This window comes from Nicotiana tabacum, chromosome 7 (genome assembly GCF_000715075.1).
Source record: "Nicotiana tabacum cultivar K326 chromosome 7, ASM71507v2, whole genome shotgun sequence".
Classification (NCBI taxonomy): domain Eukaryota; kingdom Viridiplantae; phylum Streptophyta; class Magnoliopsida; order Solanales; family Solanaceae; genus Nicotiana; species Nicotiana tabacum.
In genome coordinates, this window is record NC_134086.1 from 155,543,203 (window position 1) to 155,564,728 (window position 21,526).

The following is a 21,526-nucleotide window of genomic DNA, read 5'->3' on the forward strand; positions in this document are numbered from 1 at the left end:
AAAAGTAATTTATAGTAGTGTCTTTTCTATAGAAGAAAAATTATTATTCAAATTTTAATTTCAAAAGATGAAAAATTTTCTACTCTATTTTCTTTCGAAAGTTAATAAAGTAACCTTAATAAGTGAAAAAAAAATTAAGAAAATATGAATTTACCCAATTGACATGCTGTAATAGTAGGAATTTACATGAGATATTGAAGATCACGAAATACTAAAGAGTACTTATTTGTCGTAAAAAAAATAAAGCCTGCAAATTAAATAGAATAATAAAAGTATTGGCAACTAAAACTGAAAAGTTGAAGTCATGCTCAAAAGTGGTCACACAACCAATTAAACTCCTGTACGAAATCAGGAAAACATGCTCAAAGTAAGTGGGCTCCCAAACAGACCTTAACCTCATGGTGACAGATGTCGGTACTATAACTTTATTTAAAAAAGGCCCCTCTAATGTAAATTAATTGTGGGATTAGTACTAATAATTTCTTTATCCTTTATACGCTAATCCAAAAGTTTATATATTAATATATCTCCAGAGGTACATTCATTTGGGCAATTGCTTCCTGATGCTAAATACCTGCTAGCCAGTGCTTTTATTTTATTGTAAGTATCATTCTCTCTCCGGGACCAGTTAATTGTATTGGTCGACTAAAATTAGGTAAGTATCCAGATAATATAATTACTTTTAAGGAATGTGTATCTTTTTTGGAAACTTATCGTGTTTAATAGTTTATATCCACAAATTGGCCCCTATATTATTCTATTAGTCTAATTGACTCGTAAAAACTTCTGAAAGACTATTTCACATTCTATTGCTTTAATCCTATATTCCCTTCTTTGTCAAATGAAATTTAAATTCTTGAGGAATAAAAACTACAACAATAACAACGACTCAGTGCATTCTCACAAGTGGAATTTGGGGAGGGTGAGATGTACACGGCCTTACCCCTATCCTGAACGGACAAAGAGGTTGTTTCCGATAGACCTCTACGTTATGCTTAATTGCTTTTTTACTTTTGTTTTTTTTTCTAGGTGAACACTTATATGAATTGGTATTCCTTACAATAGCTAGCTGAGTAAAAGGAATTAATGAATTTGTCTTTTCTCCTTGCTTATTGATGTTATTATGATTTCCCCTTCTTTTTAACTAAGTATGAAATTCGAAAGTGACATTACACTTTGTTCTTGAATTATACAACATTCATGAAATTAGATAAACATCAACAACAACAAAAGACAGGTCAAAAGATTTTGAGAAAATTGCTATTCGAATTGTTAGTCATGGCTGATCAAAATGGTATAATGACTTTCTATACAGCAAAACCAAGTTATATATAGAGTGTTAGAGTGTGTAAATGAGTGATTGGGCAAGTAAATATATCATACCATGCGGAAGAAGTGATTTTTCAATTCTTTTACGTATATAAAACTATAGAGACAATAATTAGTCACGAAAAATACATTACAGTTCATTGATATATTTAGTTAATTAGTCATTTTGCAGAATGAATTGTCATTTGTCTCTTAAATGTATCTATCCTTCTCAACCATATTATTTGGCACGTCGACACGTATTTGTTCTTTTTTACTAGTTCTTTTAGTTAATTAGTCATTTTGAAGAGTCAATTGCCATTTCTCTCTAAATTGCATATGGCATAGTGCTATTGCACATGTAAATTTTTTGTCCAAGTTTTACTCCGATTCGATTTTACATCATTGCCCAAATTAACTATTTTATATGCTGGAATGTGAGAAATACTTGATTTAATGCGAGGAAAATTGAGAATATATATAATGGGGGATAGGATTGAAATGAAAGTGTCTCTGTGTAAAATAGAAACCTTGGGAACAAGAGGAGTTGAAAATAATGCAAAGAGCGAGAAATTTTAATAGAAGTAAATAAGAGTACACAGTTCCATTGCATTTTGAGTATAGTTTACAAATTAATAGAAGTCACAGAAGCTAGCTTTTACTTTCACTTCTATTGAGAAATTGAACCAAAATTTAAAAAAGAAAAGCCAAGGCACTAGAACTCTAGGCCTAAGAGCTTTACCATTCAAATGGCATATTAACACCCAAGCCATGTTTGTAAGGATAAATACACTAATCTAAGCAACAAAATTTCTGAGATATATTAGTAGTTCACAACACTGGTAGAAGGCCAAAAAAGGATTCTCTACCATTAATGGTGCCTATGTCCATCAACTTAGTTCACTTCTCCGTACAATAGACCAGCTATGGGCAAGTTTGTTGCAATAAACAAGGTGAGAAAAGGGCAATCAACAAAGGATATCTTCTTAAGCAGGCGATCAAATCGGCCTTGCTGATCTTCCCATCATGATCTGTATCAAACAAGGTGAAGAGTCCATGGATCTGCAATGGTCAAGATAGAAAAACTTAAATAAGATGTATAGCAATAACAAGCATAAAATTTTCACAATCTTTGAACCTAATTTCTAGAAAAATTCTCTGTATTATTTAAGCAAAGTAATCCACTCTTTTTTTCTCGGTCAGAAAGTAATCCGCTCACTCAAGCAATTGACAAGCCAATTGATGAGTCTCTACTTAAGTTCATTCATGCACAACGTGCTATCTTTATACATTTCTTACAGGTTCATTCATGCACAACGTGCTATCTTTATACATTTCTTACAGGTTAAACAAACCCCTCAATTTTACAAAGCAATATCACTTATCAGAGTGGTAAAACTTGAATTGACCTAGTTACATGCAAAAATAGTACAGTTACATCGAGTTCACACAACAATGTTTGAGTGGCCTTAGAGTTTCCCAAGACTAGCCAAAAACAACTCAACTCATTGTTACTCAAACCAGGAAGTGATAGCATAAGAGAATACCCAAACTGCAAAAGCGCATGGAAGTTATAGGGACAAGTCATATCTGTAGTTTGCTGATAATAAGAGCTATCAGACAGAATGAATGAGGGTGATAATACCTCTTGCTCCAGAATGTAGTTCTTCCCATCGTCGCCACATGCAGTAAAGGCTGATTCACAGGCTTGATGAAACAATGGCTGCTTCAAGATATGAGCTGAACCAACCAAAAACTGAAGGCAACAAACAGACCAATCATGAATTCTCCATCCATAACTCCATTCATAAAACAAAATCATTCCCCGACCCCCACCCAACCCCCTTGCCAAAACCATAGTGGCAACATACACCTAAGCATACCTATTTAGTCAAAATGACTATCATAGGAAAAGCCACCAAAGCTTTCAAGCCTAAATGGAAATTTCTTTTCAATATTTTTCTAAGTTGCGCGAACTCTTCGATTTTGGTGTCGTCCCCGTCCCGATACGAGACGGGGACAGGAGCGGGAGCGGGATAAGTCCCGGATATGGTCAACTGACTTCGGACACTTTGACCGGAGTCCAAATTTTGGAGAAAAATTGAGATTTTGATTTCTCAAAATAAAAAATAAAACAGATTTAGGAGTGAAAGAATAATGTCCATCTTGGAGAATGAAAGATTGAATTCTACAATATTTATGTAAATTTTTCACAGAATATCTCTCAAAATTTACAATATTTTTATAGCTCTATTTTTTATTAGCCGAATCCCCGCACCCGTATCCATATCCGCATCCCCGAATCTTAAAGTTTAGATTTTGCCGAATCCGATACTCGGATACCGTCCCCGTATCGGATACCCGCACCCAAGTCCGAGCAACTTAGATATTTTTTAAACGAGTCCTCGAGCTGCAACATATTCAAAAAAAAAAAAAAAGGAATTCCATTATCATCAAAGAGAGAAGATCTTTACTAATTTTGTTTATTTTAAGATAAAGAATTCCACTAGACATCTCACTTCCTCTTTTATCATCATACTTTAATCCTGGATATCAAATTATAATTTTCAAAAAGTAAAATATGAAGCTCGTTAATGATGCAAAGATCCCTATAAAAATTAATGAATGTCATTTGACATATATCTTTCGCCAATCGCCATATGGAATTCAATGATGTCCTTGTTATCCTCTGTCAGCTTTTCAAATTGACAATGATGGATTACAAAGTAAAGTTATTTCAAGTTTAGTCTTCAATATCTTCAGAGATTAGATCTTTCTTTACCTTGATAAATGTTTTATGAAATAAATCTACCTCTGACACTTCTGTGATCCCCCCCCCCAAAAAAAAAGAATTAAAACTCAATCACCAACATGAATAATGGGATGCAAAGATAATTCAATTATGCTTGCAGTGTATAAATTTCAATATCTACGAGAAAACAAAAAATGTAGATCAGATTATAGGTTCATAAATCTGAATCAAGTTCCTAAAACAAGTAAGCAGATAACGACTTGATTTCAGAAGAAATTGGTGGAGGAAGAGCACCTGCTTGAATGTCATTTTACCGCTCTTCTGCATATCAGTGAAGCCAAACATCTGCGATACAAGAAAGAATAGCTCAGGGAGATGAAGCAAGTTATTATACTTATATAAGTATTTTCTTTAACAAAATAGACTTCTTTTAAAGCAAATTATTATACTACACCAATAAAATTGACCTCACAGACATCTTAAACTTCCTATTACCTTATGGTAACTGATGATTTTCAGAAACAATAATTTTCACTCTTATGCGTTCATTTGGTAGAAAGCTTGATATCCTGAGAATCCTAGGTATATAAGATGGTGATGAAGTGATCATTTGTAGAATGCACTTAGATTCTCAGGTTTGATATGTCAAATTGATCATGATTGTTAACGTATGCAGCCTTGTCATCTAAAAGTTTAATATACTAGCGATGACACACTCTTAAATATGTCATTACTGCTATGTTAGTTCATAGGACCTCGCTTCATCAACTCCACATTTTACCCATCAAATCGACAAAGCAAAAGTACAAAGAAAATAGGTACAGAATAACTAGCACACACTGACCAAAGAAAAGGTACCTATGAACTAACAAAACAAAAAAGGGATACAAACTATTTAGAGAAAGAACAACCGAATATGTAATAAAAGAATAAAAAACAATAGCAAAAAATAAACCAGATGAAATTAGTGCAGCCACAAACAGACATGCCTTGTTGGTTGGTGAGAGCAAGAGGGAGGGAACAGCGAATTGATTGCAGCAAATTTCTACTTCTTTCCTTTTCTTTGCCAGAGGATTTTTTTTTACTATATGCACGGTCAAAAGAAGTTGGAGAAGAAGACAAGCGAAGTAGAGCCAGCAGCAATGAGGAACACTGGAAGTGGTGGATGGCAGTGGAAGAGGGGGTGAGGATAGGAAAACCAGATTTGCGTTTTTAGTAAAAGTATTCCCTCTCTAACTACTTAATCTTTTATATAACCCATCACACAATTCAACATGGTATCAAGTAAGCAAAGATCCTAGTACTTGGGTCTCACGGCCACCCATCAGCTGTCCACATGCTTTGCAAGAAAAGAAATAGACCAGCACGTGAAAAAGTATGCCGCACACCTAAGATAAAACTAAATACTCATGATTCCTTTCCAACAATTTAAGCTTTTTTATTAGGCGGTCCGCGGTGCACATATTTTGACAACGATGGAAATTGACCCTTTTATTTTAAGTTTGAGGGTCAAAGTGGTCTATCAGGATCTAACCCCATGAGATTTTAATTCAGAATAGCAATCTTCCTCCAACCCGCAACCTGATGATATAATCCTACATCAACTAACGTGGCATTCATAAGTTTAGTCCAGGCCTTAGCATTCAAAATACCACCTACCACCCTGTTTATAATTTTTTATTAATAAGATTACCACCCTGTTTATAAATTTTCTTTTTTTCTAAGATTACCACCCTGTTTATAAAGTTAAAAGACATGTAAAACAAAAAAGGGTACCAAGTAGAGTGGTCTATGCAAAAGCCGATAAGAAATGACAGGAAACACACAATGCAGTGAGAAAAGACATTTACAAGCCCAAGAAAGTAACTCCTAAAAGGTAAAGAATTAAGTTATCAATGAAAGAATTAACAACCATAATTATCAGGGAAACAGCTGCAAAAGACTGAGTGATGAAAGCCCTAACAAGAGAACAAATGCTCAAAGTTCTGAACTACGACAACTGGAACTAATATATTTTTTTACCTTTTCAGAAAGAGTACAGGGTTTCAGTCTTAAAACCCTGAGGAAGTCCTGAATCTCGACCTGTCCCCTGCAGAAACAATGGATATTACAGCAAGTACAATTTACAATAAAAAAATTCCATGAAAGCAAAACTACAAATCCCAAAAGTCTAGTCAGGATAGGAGAAAAAATGTGATACATCAATATACATGAAAACAATTGTTACCTTTTTCAAAAAAAAATATACATGAAAACAACAATTTTCAAATTTTCTATTGGACAGGATATCTAATCCATTTCAAATATTTATTCAAAGGTTTATAATTTATAACCAATCTAGGAACGCCACGTTCCTTTTCTGAAGCATTGTTTACATAAAAAGCAATGCAAGGCCAAGGATATTTTGAAGGTTTTATCAAACTCTTTTGTAACAAATTATTAAAAAAAATTTGCAGAATTCGATCAATTCAGCGTTCATCTGACAAGGTCGTGATTTAGTAGGAATATCATCCTCAGAAAAATTATCTTCGTAATGGAGAGTAACCATATGTCTTTTCCGATTCCAAAAGGCACTAGGATGCTCGGCACAAATATCAACAGCAATTTGTTCAGCAATCAACTTAATCTTTTCCTGTACTTTAGCAGATTTTAAAGTATCGAATATATTCATACTCAATATTTCTAATTGCAAAGAATCAATATGTCTCTGCTTCACATTAATCAGAGTATTAATATCTCTAGTTACGGGATCTGTAACAAAAGAATAACTTATTTTTTTATCTTTATAAGTTGCTGTAAATCCTTTAGAATCTATGCTAGTAAAAGGATAAATAGCTTCGATAAAAGGTGTTCCAAGTATAATTGGAGGGTATAACTGATTTTTAACCAAGAAAAAGAAGTGAGGAATGCAGACTTTATTTTAACAAATACGTGTATTTGGTAATTTATACTTTATATCTAAAGCATGACCAGATGCAAATTTAACCATATGAGTGATTTTTTGAAAATATTTAGTAGGTACTAACCCTTCTTGAATGCAGCTAACATCAGCTCCACTATCAATCATAGCAATATCAGTTATGGAAAAACTATTATCAATTAAAATAGTACATTTAATATACCATTTATGAGCAGTAACAATTTGCATCATTCCAAAAACATATTAGGTTTTTCACTATCATTGATTTTAGAAATTCCTTTACTTTTGTCATTTGAAAATTCATTGTCATTTGAAAAATCAGCTAGGGAATTATTTTTCTCTATCTGAGTAATCCTGTGATCACCTAAGATGCGCAGACTCTTCGATTTTGGTGTCGTCCCCGTCCCGATACGAGACAGGGACAGGAGCAGGAGCGGGATACGTCCCGGATACGGTCAACTGACTTCGGACACTTTGACCGGAGTCCATCGACAAATTTTGGAGAAAAATTGAGATTTTGATTTCTCAAAATAAAAAATAAAACAGATTTAGGAGAATGAAAGAATAATGTCCATCTTGGAGAATGAAAGATTGAATTCTACAATATTCATGTAAATTTTTCACAGAATATCTCTCAAAATTTACAATATTTTTATAGCTCTATTTTTTATTAGCCGAATCCCCGCACCCGTATCCATATCCGGATCCGCATCCCCAAATCTTAAAGTTTAGATTTTGTCGAATCCGATACTTGGATCCATCCCCGTATCGGATACCCGCACCGAGTCCGAGCAACTTAGGTGATCACAAATCATTTGATTATGTTTAAGAGACTTAATATCTCTTTTCAAATTTCAATTTCGGCCTTTAAATCGTCAAAAGAAGCATCTCTGGTTGGCGCATTGTTCTTATGAAGACGTTTATTAATCTCGGACAAAGAATAAGGCGCAGAATATTCAAATTCGTTCTTTTGTTTTTCAAAAGATTTTGAGCCACTAGAACTAGAACCTGCAGCCAAATCAATAATTTTTTCACGAAGTTTGTCATCAGTAACTTCTTTTAGAAGTTCTATTACATTATCGGATGTAATAGTTTTTATGTTCAAATCTTGAAATTGAGATTGTAATTTATAAAATTCATCATCATCACAAGTACATATATCACCTTTGCAAGCTGTACAAGTATTATCAATATTTTTATCACTATCAGATAAATCAAGTAAATCAACTTCAGCTTCAGAATCTATCTCAGAATTATAATCAGATTCTGATCCAGAAGTATATAACAAACTACAAACCTTATCACGTAACTCGTCTTCTAGTTCTAAGGTTTCAGCTTTTGAAGCTTACAATTTGGAGCTATATGGCCAAATTTCCCGCATTTATAGCACTTAATGTCAGCAAGATCTCGCTTAGACCTATTCTTCGTAAATCTAGTAGACTTACAATGGGTTTTCCTAGAATCACGCCCTTCTTTGGATCTATATCTAGATCTCTTTTTCTTATAAGGGCTATCAGGGTTAAGATATCTATGATATCTATTTTTCTTTTTCTTACTATGAGTAGAAGTTTCGGGTAAACCGAACTGGGTACAAAATTCTCCTAATTGAGATTTTTCCTTTAAGTTTATCTATCTTAAGTTGTCTGGATAATTTTAACTCGTTACACAAATTTAATCCTGCTTGTGTACAAACTCCTATTAGTTTTCCATAGGTATAATTCTTATACGGAATTTCATCGTAACTACCCCTTAAAGCTTTTCTTACTCTCTCAACAAATAAGGAGGGAAGGTCATCTATAAACTTAGCTTTCCAATGTTCATACTTATTTTCGGGTAATTCCATAACCCTACTCATAAAGGTATCTTTATACCATCTAAATTCACTAAGGGTCCTACATCTAAGACCATTTAGAAGAGTGCGAACAGTCTCATGCTGGTTGATAAATCTACCATTGAAGTGTTCCAGAATGGTAAGGACAAGGGTATAAACAGCATCTTCTCTATTTTTTACTAGAGTCCTGCCTAAGTTATCAACTCCCTCGTCAGTGGCTATTGCATTAATGATCAAAGTTTTTTCCTCAGTGGATAAATAGTTATCCCACCAACCACGAAGTTGGCCAATAAATCCCGCAATAATGATTTTGCAAATAGTTCTATCCGTATTCTTTACACTTTTACAGATAGTTGCATACATAAGCATTCTATGCACAAGAATAGTTAATTGCCTATCAGTTAAACCATCAAGATTCCATTCATATATTTCGAAACCGTTGTAAGATGTATTAGTCTGATTCCAATCATGTTCCTCTATCAAAACATCTTGAGGAGTAGGACGGGGATAATAGTAAGTTTGCATTCTGGGTTTGTCAGCATACTTACTATTTGGTTTAATTAAACCCTTGAGTTTATTAAACTCTGACCAAGTTTCATTTTTATAATCAGAAATAGTCTCAATTTTATCAGCAAAATTTTTCGATAAATCAATTGGTTTATTATTTAAACGAGAAAGCTTTTTATCAAGAAGTTCTTCTAAATCATCGAAAGATTTAAATTTGAAATCCTAAATCTCAAGAGGTCTTTGAACATGAGTAAGAACAGTTTGATCATTTGATTTGCTTCTTGAAGTGGAGGCAATATCAATTGTCTTTTTGTTAGTACTCATTTCTTTTATCAAAATTGTCAATACATCAAGTTTTTTTGTCAAGAGAACTGATATGTTCACCCAAAATTTTTACATATAACCCTAAATAATTGTTTTGAGAAATTAATTTATTAATCTCTGCGACGCTGACTGCTGCAACATTTTCATCAATAAATTTTTGTAAGGCAGAAAACGTGATACCAGTATTATTAGGTAAAATAAAAGGTGCCTGGGGAGGGTATACAGCTTTAACAATATTACCACTCCCATCTTTATTATAAGTTTCGAAAAAACAAGTTTTAAACTGGTTCCATTTATCACTAAAAAATTCTTTTTGAATATATTTTCTTGCCCGCGACCCTGGGCTAAAATCAATTTGGTGTGGAATCATTAAATCACATTGGGGTCGAAATCCATTTCGGATACAGAAGGAATATCCTTATCAGAAATATTATCATTATCCTGAACAATATTTGTTTGAGGGTTAACTTTAACCCTTTCAACCGGCTTATCACTAATTTTGGTAGAAATAGTGTGTAAAGAGGCTGCACGATTTCGGGCTGGACCATACACTGGTTCAACAGGAGAAATATGTTGAATAGCAGGTAAGAGTCTATGATTAGAAAACGAATGACTATTATAAATAGTAGACTTATCATCAAATTGAATACAAATCCTACCATCCGGATTTTGAGTAACATGCAAAAATTCACTGTTTGACAAGTCGTTAGTGATCTAACTTGGGGATATAACCGAATTTAAAGTCCAAGTAGGATCCTACTTATAGAAAGAAAAAAAAACATAAAGAATCTATACACACTAAAGTGGGTCCCTTATCTGGGTCCCTTACACAGTGTATTTACTGTTTATACAGTGTTTCTACTGTGCAAACAGTGTTTCTACTGTTTGAATGGGGTCCTTAGCAGTTTTACTATTGATCACAACCCCCTTTTCAATTATAGCGAAGAATTCTCTATTCATGATTACTCAGATGAAATTAGAGATGATATGCAAGATTATTATTTCTCTGAATAAAATGAATTGTTGTATGTGCAGCATGGACCCTTCGTGGGCCAGAGGTAGAGGCAAAGGGAAAGGGGGAAGATCCTCCCCAGGAAAATCATATTCTCACGGATCGTCATCCAATTCCCCAATAATACAAATGGGAAAAGGAGTTTGATAAACTCTTCAAAATTAGCTCTCAAAGGCGAATCTTCGCCAACCCCTTCTATTAACCTGGAAAATATTCCAGAAGACAGTCTGTTATACGGTCATCTGCAAGCATATTTGGCCGCCCAAAAGCAAAGTGGTACATTTGCTTCGGTTGCCAAAGAAGAGGACACTGATGATATCAAGTCCTATGAAAAACTACCAAATAAATAAGTGATATTTCTTTTAGAAAACTCTGAGATTCAGAGGAAAAATGAGCCATGGAAGATATTCCAAAGGTATTTGATTAATGGATTATACTATCCAGGTGAGTCATACAAAACCCGTTCTTATTATGGGACTATTCTCACCAGCACAAGCAGTGCAAAATTTCAACACTTTTCTGGTTATAACACAAATAAGAATGTTTATAACTTCTCAAAAATTATTATTAAACAGATTATATGGGGATTTCCACAATGAAGAAAAGGCAGATAAGCCCCAACAATCTCTTATGAATTTTACCTACTGGGATTATATCCAAGCCTTTGATAAAGTGTTTTATTATAATAATGAAAGACATAAGCATACTTGGTTCATAAAAGTATGTTCAAAGATATTTGCAGGACTCATTCCTAATTGGTTCCTAAATTGGTGGTCATACCATGGTCCAACGGTAAAGATTTTGCCTGACTCTTTTATTACATTATACAAAGAATGGGCTAAAGTTTCGCCAGATTTGAACGAGTTATACCACACAGATCATATCTGCTATTTGGAAAAAATTGACCAAATATATTTCTTTATTGAATTCTCAATTCCATGGATTCATAAATGGACCCCAGAACTAGGATTCACTGAGGACCAAATTCCTTGCTTATATAGGGTGTTTTATAATAATTTCTAGGATAAATTGATGAAAACGGATCCCAAAACAAAATTGTTATACGGTCAAGAACTCTTAGATTCCATTAAAACAAAAATCCAAGAATATTCAGCCACTCCTCAAAAGAAAATGATTGATGATAACTCAGTCAAACATATTGCTAGAAGAATCTCTGTTCAAGAAGGAGATAAGAATGAAATGATCAACCAATATTTGGAAGAAGTAAAAAGAAATTTACTTCAATCTCTTAATCAATATGAAAGATCTGACACTTCAATGAAAAGTGAAACAAGCAACGATGATACTGCAGAAGATGATTCCCAGCAAATGCAATCAGAAGAGATATTATCTGATAAAGCCATAGACAAAGCGGAAGATTTCCTCCATCGGATGAAAGAATTAGAGAAAAGGGGGTTGTGATCAATAATAAAACCGCTAAGGACCCCATTCAAACAGTAGAAACACTGTTTACATAGTAGAAACACTGTATATACAGTAAATACACTGTGTAAGGGACCCAGATAAGGGACCCACTTTACTGTGTATAGATTCTTTATGTTTTTTTTTCTTTCTATAAGTAGGATCCTTCTCTCATTTTGAGGAGGCATCAGAAGAAAAACCTCTCTCTCTTCTCTCTAATCTCTCTCTACTGTAAATCCCTCTCTTTTGTAAGCATTTAAAGTAAATAAAGATTTAAAGTTCAGCATCTTCAGGCCTTGCATCCCGACTTAAGAGGTATTTATTTATTTTATAGTATTATTACTTCGTTTCTCTCCCCAGCCGTGACTATGTCCGGCTAAACAGATTCATATCTATGTTAAATGTCTAACTTCTCTTGCATATTAACCATGAAAGATCCAGACTCTATCAAAATATAAAAGAATTTTAATATAGCTTCTTGGCTTGGTTCCAAGATGGTGGTACAGTCAAATCTAGTACTACTCGTATTAGCTTTGCCTTAGTGGCTCCGTCTAGCCAGCTGTGACACTAAAGCCCGCTAAAGTTGTTAAAAGGGCGTTCTCTTTCACAGTTAGAACAACTAGACACATGGGCTCAATAAGAGTATGTATTAGATGTAGACTGGCCCCTTGCTTGGGTAAAAGGATAGATCCTTCCATACAGTCATTAAAGCTATAATAAAATTTTTGTATATTTCGAATCTTTACTGGTCGTGCGGACTACCGCCAACCTTTAAAGGTACTAAACAGCTAGATCTGGATGGCCAACTCAACTTTGTGGATATTTTCAAATTTTCTATTGAGACCACATAAAGTAGGGAGGAGGGTATAATGACATCTCAATAAAACACCCGTATAACATGAGAATGGGAGAAACTCACACAATAAATAGAGATTGTGAGAAAGAGAATTACATTTAGACATAGTCATCTAACAAGAAAAACCAATGAAATTGACCAAAGCGATGCAGACATGTGACTTAAATCAGTTCACGAACAAACAAAAAAGAAAAGTCCGGATCACACAAAGTCAGGACATGTTAACCTTCTCTTTATAAAGTCAGGAAAAGTATATCCAACACTGATGGTACTTTTTTAAGTAATTAATCGTTACGTACGATCAATGTGAATAGAACAGAGAATAAAGGACAGCGATCTAAATTTCACCAAGTTTGTACCAGAACGCCTAACGGCTAAAGTTATTAGTCAACAAAATACATGCATACAGACAACCAGCTTCCTTGCTGCCAGGCCCGTACCCAGATATTTTATCCAGCTTGAAGTCCCTTGTGTGACATGAAGACATGTATATGATAGGTTTGAACACACACACACACACACACACACACACCGAAAATGAAATCCAACATTTCAAATAGCTTAATTTTACCAGAGCCATCGGGGGGAAATATTTACCAGAGCCATCACTCTGTCAATCTCTGTATTTTAATATATTTGGATATTACATGTTATTTGTGTGTGGATATTACGTGTATTAAAAAGTTAAATGCCAAAAACTAGATCTAGAAAGTTATCATTTCACGTGCTCTCATGTTTTAAAAAAAAAAGCCTATATAGCCTTGTGAGGACTGAAGCAGTGTGGCCCACCTATGCACTCCTGATTGAAAGCCACAATGGTTAAGGATAAGTTTTATCCCTTACTATTATTATTTCTCTTCCACTTAATTACCGGAAGTCCATAACCTCAACTCGTGTCAAATTCCTTGACAAATAATTCACAATAACCAATCAGTATCGGACAGAAAGGGGACACTGTTTGTAACAGAAAGTCCATGCCCTTTCCACAAGCCAAAACAACATACCTGGTGTCTGGGTTCATTGAAAGGAAAATATCCAGAAAATATACAGTCTCCAAAGAGCTCAAATGAAATGCTTGAAAACGAGAAAAATGACATACTTGGAGTCTGGGTTCATTGAAAGGAAAACATCCAGAAACTCTACAGCCTCCAAAGAGCTCAAATGAAATGCCTAAAAACAAGAAAACGAGAAGGATCATATATCCTTTCAATTATCACGTTAAGTCCACATTTTGGAAAAGGACATTGCTGCAAAGGCACAAAAATCTGCATATTAGGTTATAATATGCTTCAACTATCTTAATAAGCCACTGAATAACTTTGTCAGTCAGTACAAGTTTTGGACTGCTTCTTCAGAAAAATGGTAGTTCATTCATGGGAAGAATACCTTTTTTTCTTTTGTTGTTAATCAATAATAGAGTACATAATTACACAATTTTGTTGTATTTGCAAGTTATGGTTGAATGGAATCGAGAAAGACTAACCAATTATTTCTTGAACCAGATCATTTTACCAATTACTACAGGTAATATTAGCTTGGAGACAACGAGTGCCTGTGATACTATGATGTTCTCTGTTTTGTAACACTACGCACACAAAAGTCAACTCATTTTTCCAAACTTCTCTCTACATCATTCAGATCCCTTGTTCTACCCTTCCCCAACATCAATCTGTAACAACAATCAACATTATATCACATCACAACGAAAATGCAATTATCCTCAACCAAAGCAATGCTAAAATAGATGTACTAAAACTAAATACAAAAACTAGATCCGCTCAGACCCAAAGCAATGATATTTTGTTGATGTTCTCATTGGCAGCAAAAGGGGAAAATCCCAGTATAGAAAATGTATACAATAGTATTGTTCTCCATAAAAGTCATCCGATACCTATATCGATCGCAATCCTCTCTGTACTCTAAAAGTAAATAAAAAACAGTGGACTCCATTTGAGCTACTGTACACCTAACTTCCTCGTAGTATCCGAATCAACTATAGAAAAGTACCAACTGGGTCTACTTTAAACTTATGGGGCAAAAGTAAAAGTTATATTTGAGCATTAACACAAATAAAAGGGGCAATGAGGCTAAAAGTTCTGCATTTTGAGAAATGATGATGGTACTTTTCCATGCCAAGCTTTGTCTCACAATTAACTGATAAACACATCATGTCTCAAAATTGTCATACTCTAAGCAAATAGCTAAGAAAGGTGAATTTGCTTTCTTCAGGAGAAGTAAAGAAAGTAAACTCACCGCTTCAACCGCTGCCATCTCAACAAAATAGAGTGATGGATTTTCCTGGAAACGGATAAAAAGACATTACTCCAGAGTGATACACTCAACTGAAATCCTTGTACAAGCAAAATAGATATCAAATTTGATCAGCAAGTAGAAAGTATTCATCATTTCCTCAGCAAAAAAAAACATAGAAAAAACTCCAAGGGATTGCACCTATACTGAATGATTCAACATTGCACACCAGCATGGGAAAGAAGCAGCCTTTCTTTTAGACTGAACTTAAACTCTTTCTCCACCGTCAAATATGAAAATTCCTTGTTAAAACGGCACTAAATTTAAGTCCACAAGAATTTCCAAATGCAGGGAAAATTGGCACGCTTCCAGTTCATAAGTCCCATAGTGCTGACAGTAACCCAGATAATAAAAATGTTATTACAGTATCAAGAGGGCACACTTGGAGTTAAATATACAGCACTTTGGACCAGATATGTAGCAGATTGGTGACATGTGGAGTACTATAAGCAGCTGTACATGCATCCACGTGTATTTGCTGACAGTCTAATAGCATATGAGGTTTATATTAGTCTCGGATAAGCTATATGTGCTCTTTAGGAAGAAAATCTTTCAAAAATATTGCTAAGAATAAGGCAGGGCCCACCCCAAGAGGAAGAAAAGAAAGTTGATACATAAATATAAGCAATTTGAATGTGATTTAGTTAGCAAATATTGAAAAGAACCATATACCTGATTGGCCTCCAATGCCTTAGCGAGAAGCAGTACATCGCCATAAGAATGAGATGTTTGTACAACATTAAGGGCAGTTGCAACAGCATGGCCAGTCTGTATTGATAGAAAATTTAAGGATCAAGCTTCCGTAAATAGGATGAATAAAGGATGATAGCTGACTAGACAAGCTCACACTTTTAGTAACATTTACTTACACACGTTATCCACAAAATGACATTCAACTGCACAAGCACACAAAATTTGTTCTTTTGTTTTTGTGTGTGTGTCAAGTCACTACAAGAGTCTCAAATATAACAAACATAACTTATTCATCACTAAAATCTGAACCGCTACAGAAGCTGCAAGGAGAAAATTTAGATGAATTTGGCCTTGTAACTGTAAAAACAGTCACCCAACTTCAACAAGCATTGTCCCTTATCCCTTTACACTGACCTCATAATGCAGCTATGCGGCTATTCTAGTGTAATTGAAGAATCCGGTATGAATTACTCACACCCATGTCACCCCCCAACTCCTTAAGAACAACGCCATTGTGTTCATTCATTTTACAGTGTGAATGGAAGTTAAAAGAAGACAAGTCCAGTCTAGTGAGAGGGACATGAACAGCTTGTAAAGAGATGTTGTATATCATTCTTTTTTTATTGGAACAACTTGTGGGCTACATGTGGTTAATCCACTCCTTTTTCATTGCACATATTTTTGCCACCATCTTGGTGTAGCATTTATTGACTTTAAAAGGCTAACGAAGAATCCATGTAACATAACAAAAGCACAAAATCTACATATCATGAAATCTCCAGCAATTTACCAGGTCGGATTTCTACAATGGGAAGAACAAGCACGTGAATTAAAACAAGCTGGAGAAAAAGCATGAACTCTGCATATTTTTTCATTCAAGAAGTTTTTGTACACAACACATACAACACATGAAAAATAAAATCTTGTCCAGTCAGCAGAGGAATAAGTTCTGTTATTAGACTCGACTCACCCTTTGAGCAAACCGTACAGCATTTTCTTTCTGATTCTCATGAGGTGATACAACAGGAAGGTACTCAACCTGCACATTACTAAACAAAGTGAGATAATAGTTTCAACAGTAATATCGACACCAGCAAAAGAATATGTTAAGTATTTCCAAGGGTAATAATCACATATGTCACCAAATCCACTCCCCAGCCCAATAATGACCACCATACACAGGAAGCGAAAAAGAAGGAGAAGAAAATTGAAAGTTAATGAGAAAAACCATGGACAAATTTCGGGTGCAAATTAATTTTATTACTAGAGAGGTTGCTCTGATGGTAAGCAACCTCCACTTCCAACCAAGAGGTTGTGAGTTCGAGTCTCCCCAAGAGCAAGGTGGGAAGTTCTTGGAGGGAAGGATGCCGGGGGTCTATTTGGAAACAGCCTCTCTACCCCAGGGTAGGGGTAAGGTCTGCGTACACACTACCCTCCCCAGACCCCACTAAGTGGGATTATACTGGGGGTTGTTGTTGTTGTTGTTGTACTAGATTGTGTAATTATGATTTAGAGAAAAGAGAATAAAACACGAATACACGAAATTATCCACGGTTGCCGGAATATTCTAAGCATATGAAGCTAGAATAGTAATTGAAGCAAAACTCCAAAAAGTTTTAGGGGAGTGGAAGTTTTATGGAATCCCAAAGTTTTAGAAGTTAAGACTTCTGGAGTTCCCTTGTAAGACATATTTTGTGAAATATTTATAATTTTAAAGAATATATTAGCACAGTTTAAATAAGAGAGTATGAAACAAGCACACTATTGATTGAAAGCACATAATAACATGATCCCCATTAAATTTAACAACTAATGAATCAAATAGGCCTACAGCTTCTAAAACAAACAAGAACATAATGTAAAATATTTAAAGCTAATGAAATAGAGCAGATGGGCCTACAACACAACCAGAGAAAACAGCAGCAGGTTTCTCAATTAAGCATAATGAAGATAAGTTTTTCTATCAGACACAGATCTACAACAATCAAAAAATATCAGTGCACCAAAGTTAAGCAACATTCAACAGATCACTCCACAAATTAAAAAGGACCTGAAGAAGAGTCACAGTTTCCATGAACAGCTAGCAGTCATATTACCATCACGAACTGAGCCCAAACAGGAATGCATATACATGTAAAAGAGCACAGACTTTCGGATGGAAAGGAGCAGAGTTCTAGATATATGACACATAGCAGAAAAGCAGATAATAGATTTGAAACTTGACATTGGAGGAGCAGTCACACATTGAAGAGTGCATACACGTCAATGAACATTTAGTCACTTCTTTTCTTACTGTGAGTCATACATACCTCCATGAAATTGTGGAACTGAGTGAACATTCTAAACATCAGCATTCCAAGGGAAACATTCCCCCTGCACGACAATGAAACCCCACATGAGGGCGATAATAAATAAATAAACAATCATATCAGCCCAAAAGAACTTGCTGAGAAGGAAGAGTATACCATGATTGGTCAAAGTGTACGTGGGGATACCGCACAATAACAGGCTGGATAGGATATCCTGGGATAAATGCACCAAGTTGAAAGGAAATAATAGCTCTTCCGTTGGTTGTAGTCCCTTCAGGAAATAAAAGCACTCGGGGAAATTGATTGCAAGAAGCCTTTCTCTGTTTTCAGATCCTTGAAAGCATATTTCTGTATCAAATAGCTATATTGCTAAACACTTTATATTTATACATTCAGGAAAGAATGTAATCTACTTACAATTTGTGGACCGAGCTGTTCATTATTTCTAATTCTCTTATGCACTAGCGGAATACAAAGTAAAACTTTTGTATATATTCTGCATATACATGTGGCACCAAATACTCCCCATGAAGGGAGTGTAATAGATGGTACTTCTTCGGGCCTTATTTAACTGATTAAGAGAGTACATGGACTTCATAGAATTCCGGAGATAAAAAATTTGCTAACATTTCTTTTCTTTTAGTGGTACCTTCTCATGTGTCAGCTTTATTCTAAACAAATATTTACTTCATATCAAATGAATAATAATAAGTCATTACCCAGATGGCAATCAGGAGACAAAAGAGAAATGGGTAGATTATTAATATATTAATAGGAAGTTTAGAAATGGCAAAATGCTTGTTGATGAAAAGGATCAAGAGTCTCCTATGGACCACACATATTAATTTCCCGGTCTTCTATAATTCTTTGCACTTGTTGGCAAGCAGTTGAACGAGCAAAATTTGCTCGGAAACTACCCCCAGACTTCAACTGATCTGCATCTATATGGAGTATAGAGCTCAACCCTAGATCCCAAACATGGAATTAAAGGAGCAAGCTCTGCCTGGGATGGCACAAAACATTTCATGTGCTCTAGGGCAAACCTCAACAGCACATCTTGAAAACATACATACAACTACGAACAAGCGACCATGAGCCTAAGTGTAAGAAGTAGATTTAAATAAACTCAGAATGATATGCACTAACATAATAACAAAAAAATGCCTGCCATCCAAAGTATCAATAGAATAAACAAGAGACCAAAGACAGATACTATTTACCTTTATTTCACTAACAGCATGCTTCCTTGAAGTGGGAGAGAATCTATTAACATATATCACCTGCAAAAACGGGAGAAGGCATAAGCAAGTTTAATGTCTTAAGTACAGATATATATACCAGGCATTTTGAGGCAGAATAAACTGGATTCCAGAATTCGAAGCTAGAATCAAATGAAGTCTGCCAGAAAAAGACAACACATAACGTACTAGAACAAGTACACATAAAATTTGAGATAATGTTGTTGTGTGACAAATACCTGCATAGCTCTGATAATGGTTCCGACGAAAGGCATGGAATCATGGGACTCGGAAGCAACAATGGTAGGAAATAACTCATAGAAAAAGAAGATAGGGTCTATGTAAGAGACATGATTAGATACAACAACGGGAGCTATCTCCCTTGGTGCAGGTTTTCCTTTTCGTCTTATCCATTGGTACCTGGAACAGTAAATAGGAAAGGAATGAAAAAAAGATATTTTGTCGGACGCAATGATCGGAAAGCAAATCTAATGAAACAAATTCCTTGAACTCGGACAGCAGTTTGCATACTAATAGGAGTATGACATGACCTCTTTTCATGGAAAGACCTGTTTCGCTTTGACAGCACAAACTGCATGACTTTCAATTAACAAGTTACTGTCCACATTGAATTCACAATTATTGGCATGTTCTATACCCCTCTGATATACAAGATGAAACCATTAATCTTGTCAATTCATGACAACTAAATATTGCTACAAGATACAAAGGAATAACAGAAAACTTAAATACTTGGGAAAGGAATAATACTATAATAGTAGGATACATAAGGGTATAATTAACAATAAAAGAAATATTTGAACAGGTAAGCTTATTTAGTGGCATGAACAAGGCCAGAGGTCTTCATTAATAACGTAAAGAAGCCACTAAATTTCCCAAGAGCTCCAACCTACATAGTAAACAGGTTTTTTTATCCACTCCGTCAAAATCTCAAGGTTACTGTGATTGTTGCTTCATTTAATCACTCTCCTGCTAGATGAATCAGTTTCCAATACAGGTGTGTATAAGTATCCAATGCAAGTACATCTAGCTCTTTTGTTAAGTTTATGTATTTTGAAGGATCCACATGAAAGACTCAAACTCAAATCACACCCGTCCCCAACGGGTGTGTCAAGGGCTCAATGCATATGATGGGTCGATGCAACAAATGAAAGCTCAATGAAGTTAACTTAATAGCACCTCTCTTTGAGAAAAAAGGCGTATAAATTATTATTTTTCACCTTTAAACACAAGTAACCAAAAAAAAAATTCTCCTTCACCCTTTCACAAGAAAGCAATCTTGCGAAAGAAGCAATCTGTATCGACACAAACTCAAGAAATCCGACTCCTTTAATTAAACAAAAGTACTATTAATATTCTTTGACTGGCCAAATTTGCAAGCAAATAGTTGAAAGCCAAAAAAGGTCGTTGTTTGAATAAATACCCGAAAGAGAAAAGGATGGTTCTGGCACTAGACCGGGTAACACACATCAATCTGGACCTCCATTTAGGCATAGGATTGTGTTTATCTTTCCACCCGTACAAAGCAACACGTGTCGCCACGTAACCGACCATCAAAGACAACCCAAAAAGCAACAACCTCACCAAAGCAAGTGGCAAACACACGACAATCTTGAACCATTCATAGACCCCTTCGATTCTAGGTGTATTGTTCCTGAACGGGTCAACGGTAGTGGATCCAGGCATGTCGAACCGTTTCGCTCCAAGAAACGCATATGGGTTATCATCCACCTCCGAAATATGAGTAACCAATTGATGATCATCGCCGTTGGGTAGCTGGTGGACCCCATCATCGTCGTCAACAGTAACGATCACGTGCGGCTCAGGCGCCTGATCGTGATCGGAGTCTGAGAGGTGGGTGGAGAAAGGTAAAAGAGGAGCGGATACAGTGTGGTCCGACATTGCCGGGAAACGATTGCCGGTGGCCGGAAGCGGAGCGTACAGAGAGAGAAAGAGAAGAGAAATGGAGAGTGAAAAGGTCAGAGGGGAAAACACTCTCTCCGACAAATAACGATTTTCTGTG

General features: G+C 35.3%; 1 protein-coding gene across 2 annotated transcripts; it reads right to left on the reverse strand.

Moving 5' to 3' along the window:
• Nucleotides 1-1,862: 1,862 nt before the first annotated feature.
• On the reverse strand, nucleotides 1,863-21,526 carry LOC107825322 (lysophospholipid acyltransferase LPEAT2). 2 transcript variants are annotated; one of them, XM_016652171.2, is made up of 14 exons: nucleotides 20,927-21,526; nucleotides 19,722-19,902; nucleotides 19,465-19,524; nucleotides 18,401-18,564; nucleotides 18,245-18,308; nucleotides 16,906-16,974; nucleotides 15,915-16,010; nucleotides 15,186-15,230; nucleotides 14,032-14,102; nucleotides 6,083-6,149; nucleotides 4,355-4,405; nucleotides 2,954-3,064; nucleotides 2,813-2,860; nucleotides 1,863-2,370 (listed from the first exon to the last, which is right to left on the reverse strand). In XM_016652171.2, the coding sequence occupies exons 1-14, from the start codon at nucleotides 21,403-21,405 to the stop codon at nucleotides 2,233-2,235; spliced, it is 1,644 nt and encodes a 547-aa protein (XP_016507657.1). In that variant the 5' UTR covers nucleotides 21,406-21,526; the 3' UTR covers nucleotides 1,863-2,232. The 2 variants fall into 2 exon arrangements, with proteins under 2 accessions (XP_016507657.1, XP_016507658.1); XM_016652172.2 differs by lacking the exon at nucleotides 2,813-2,860.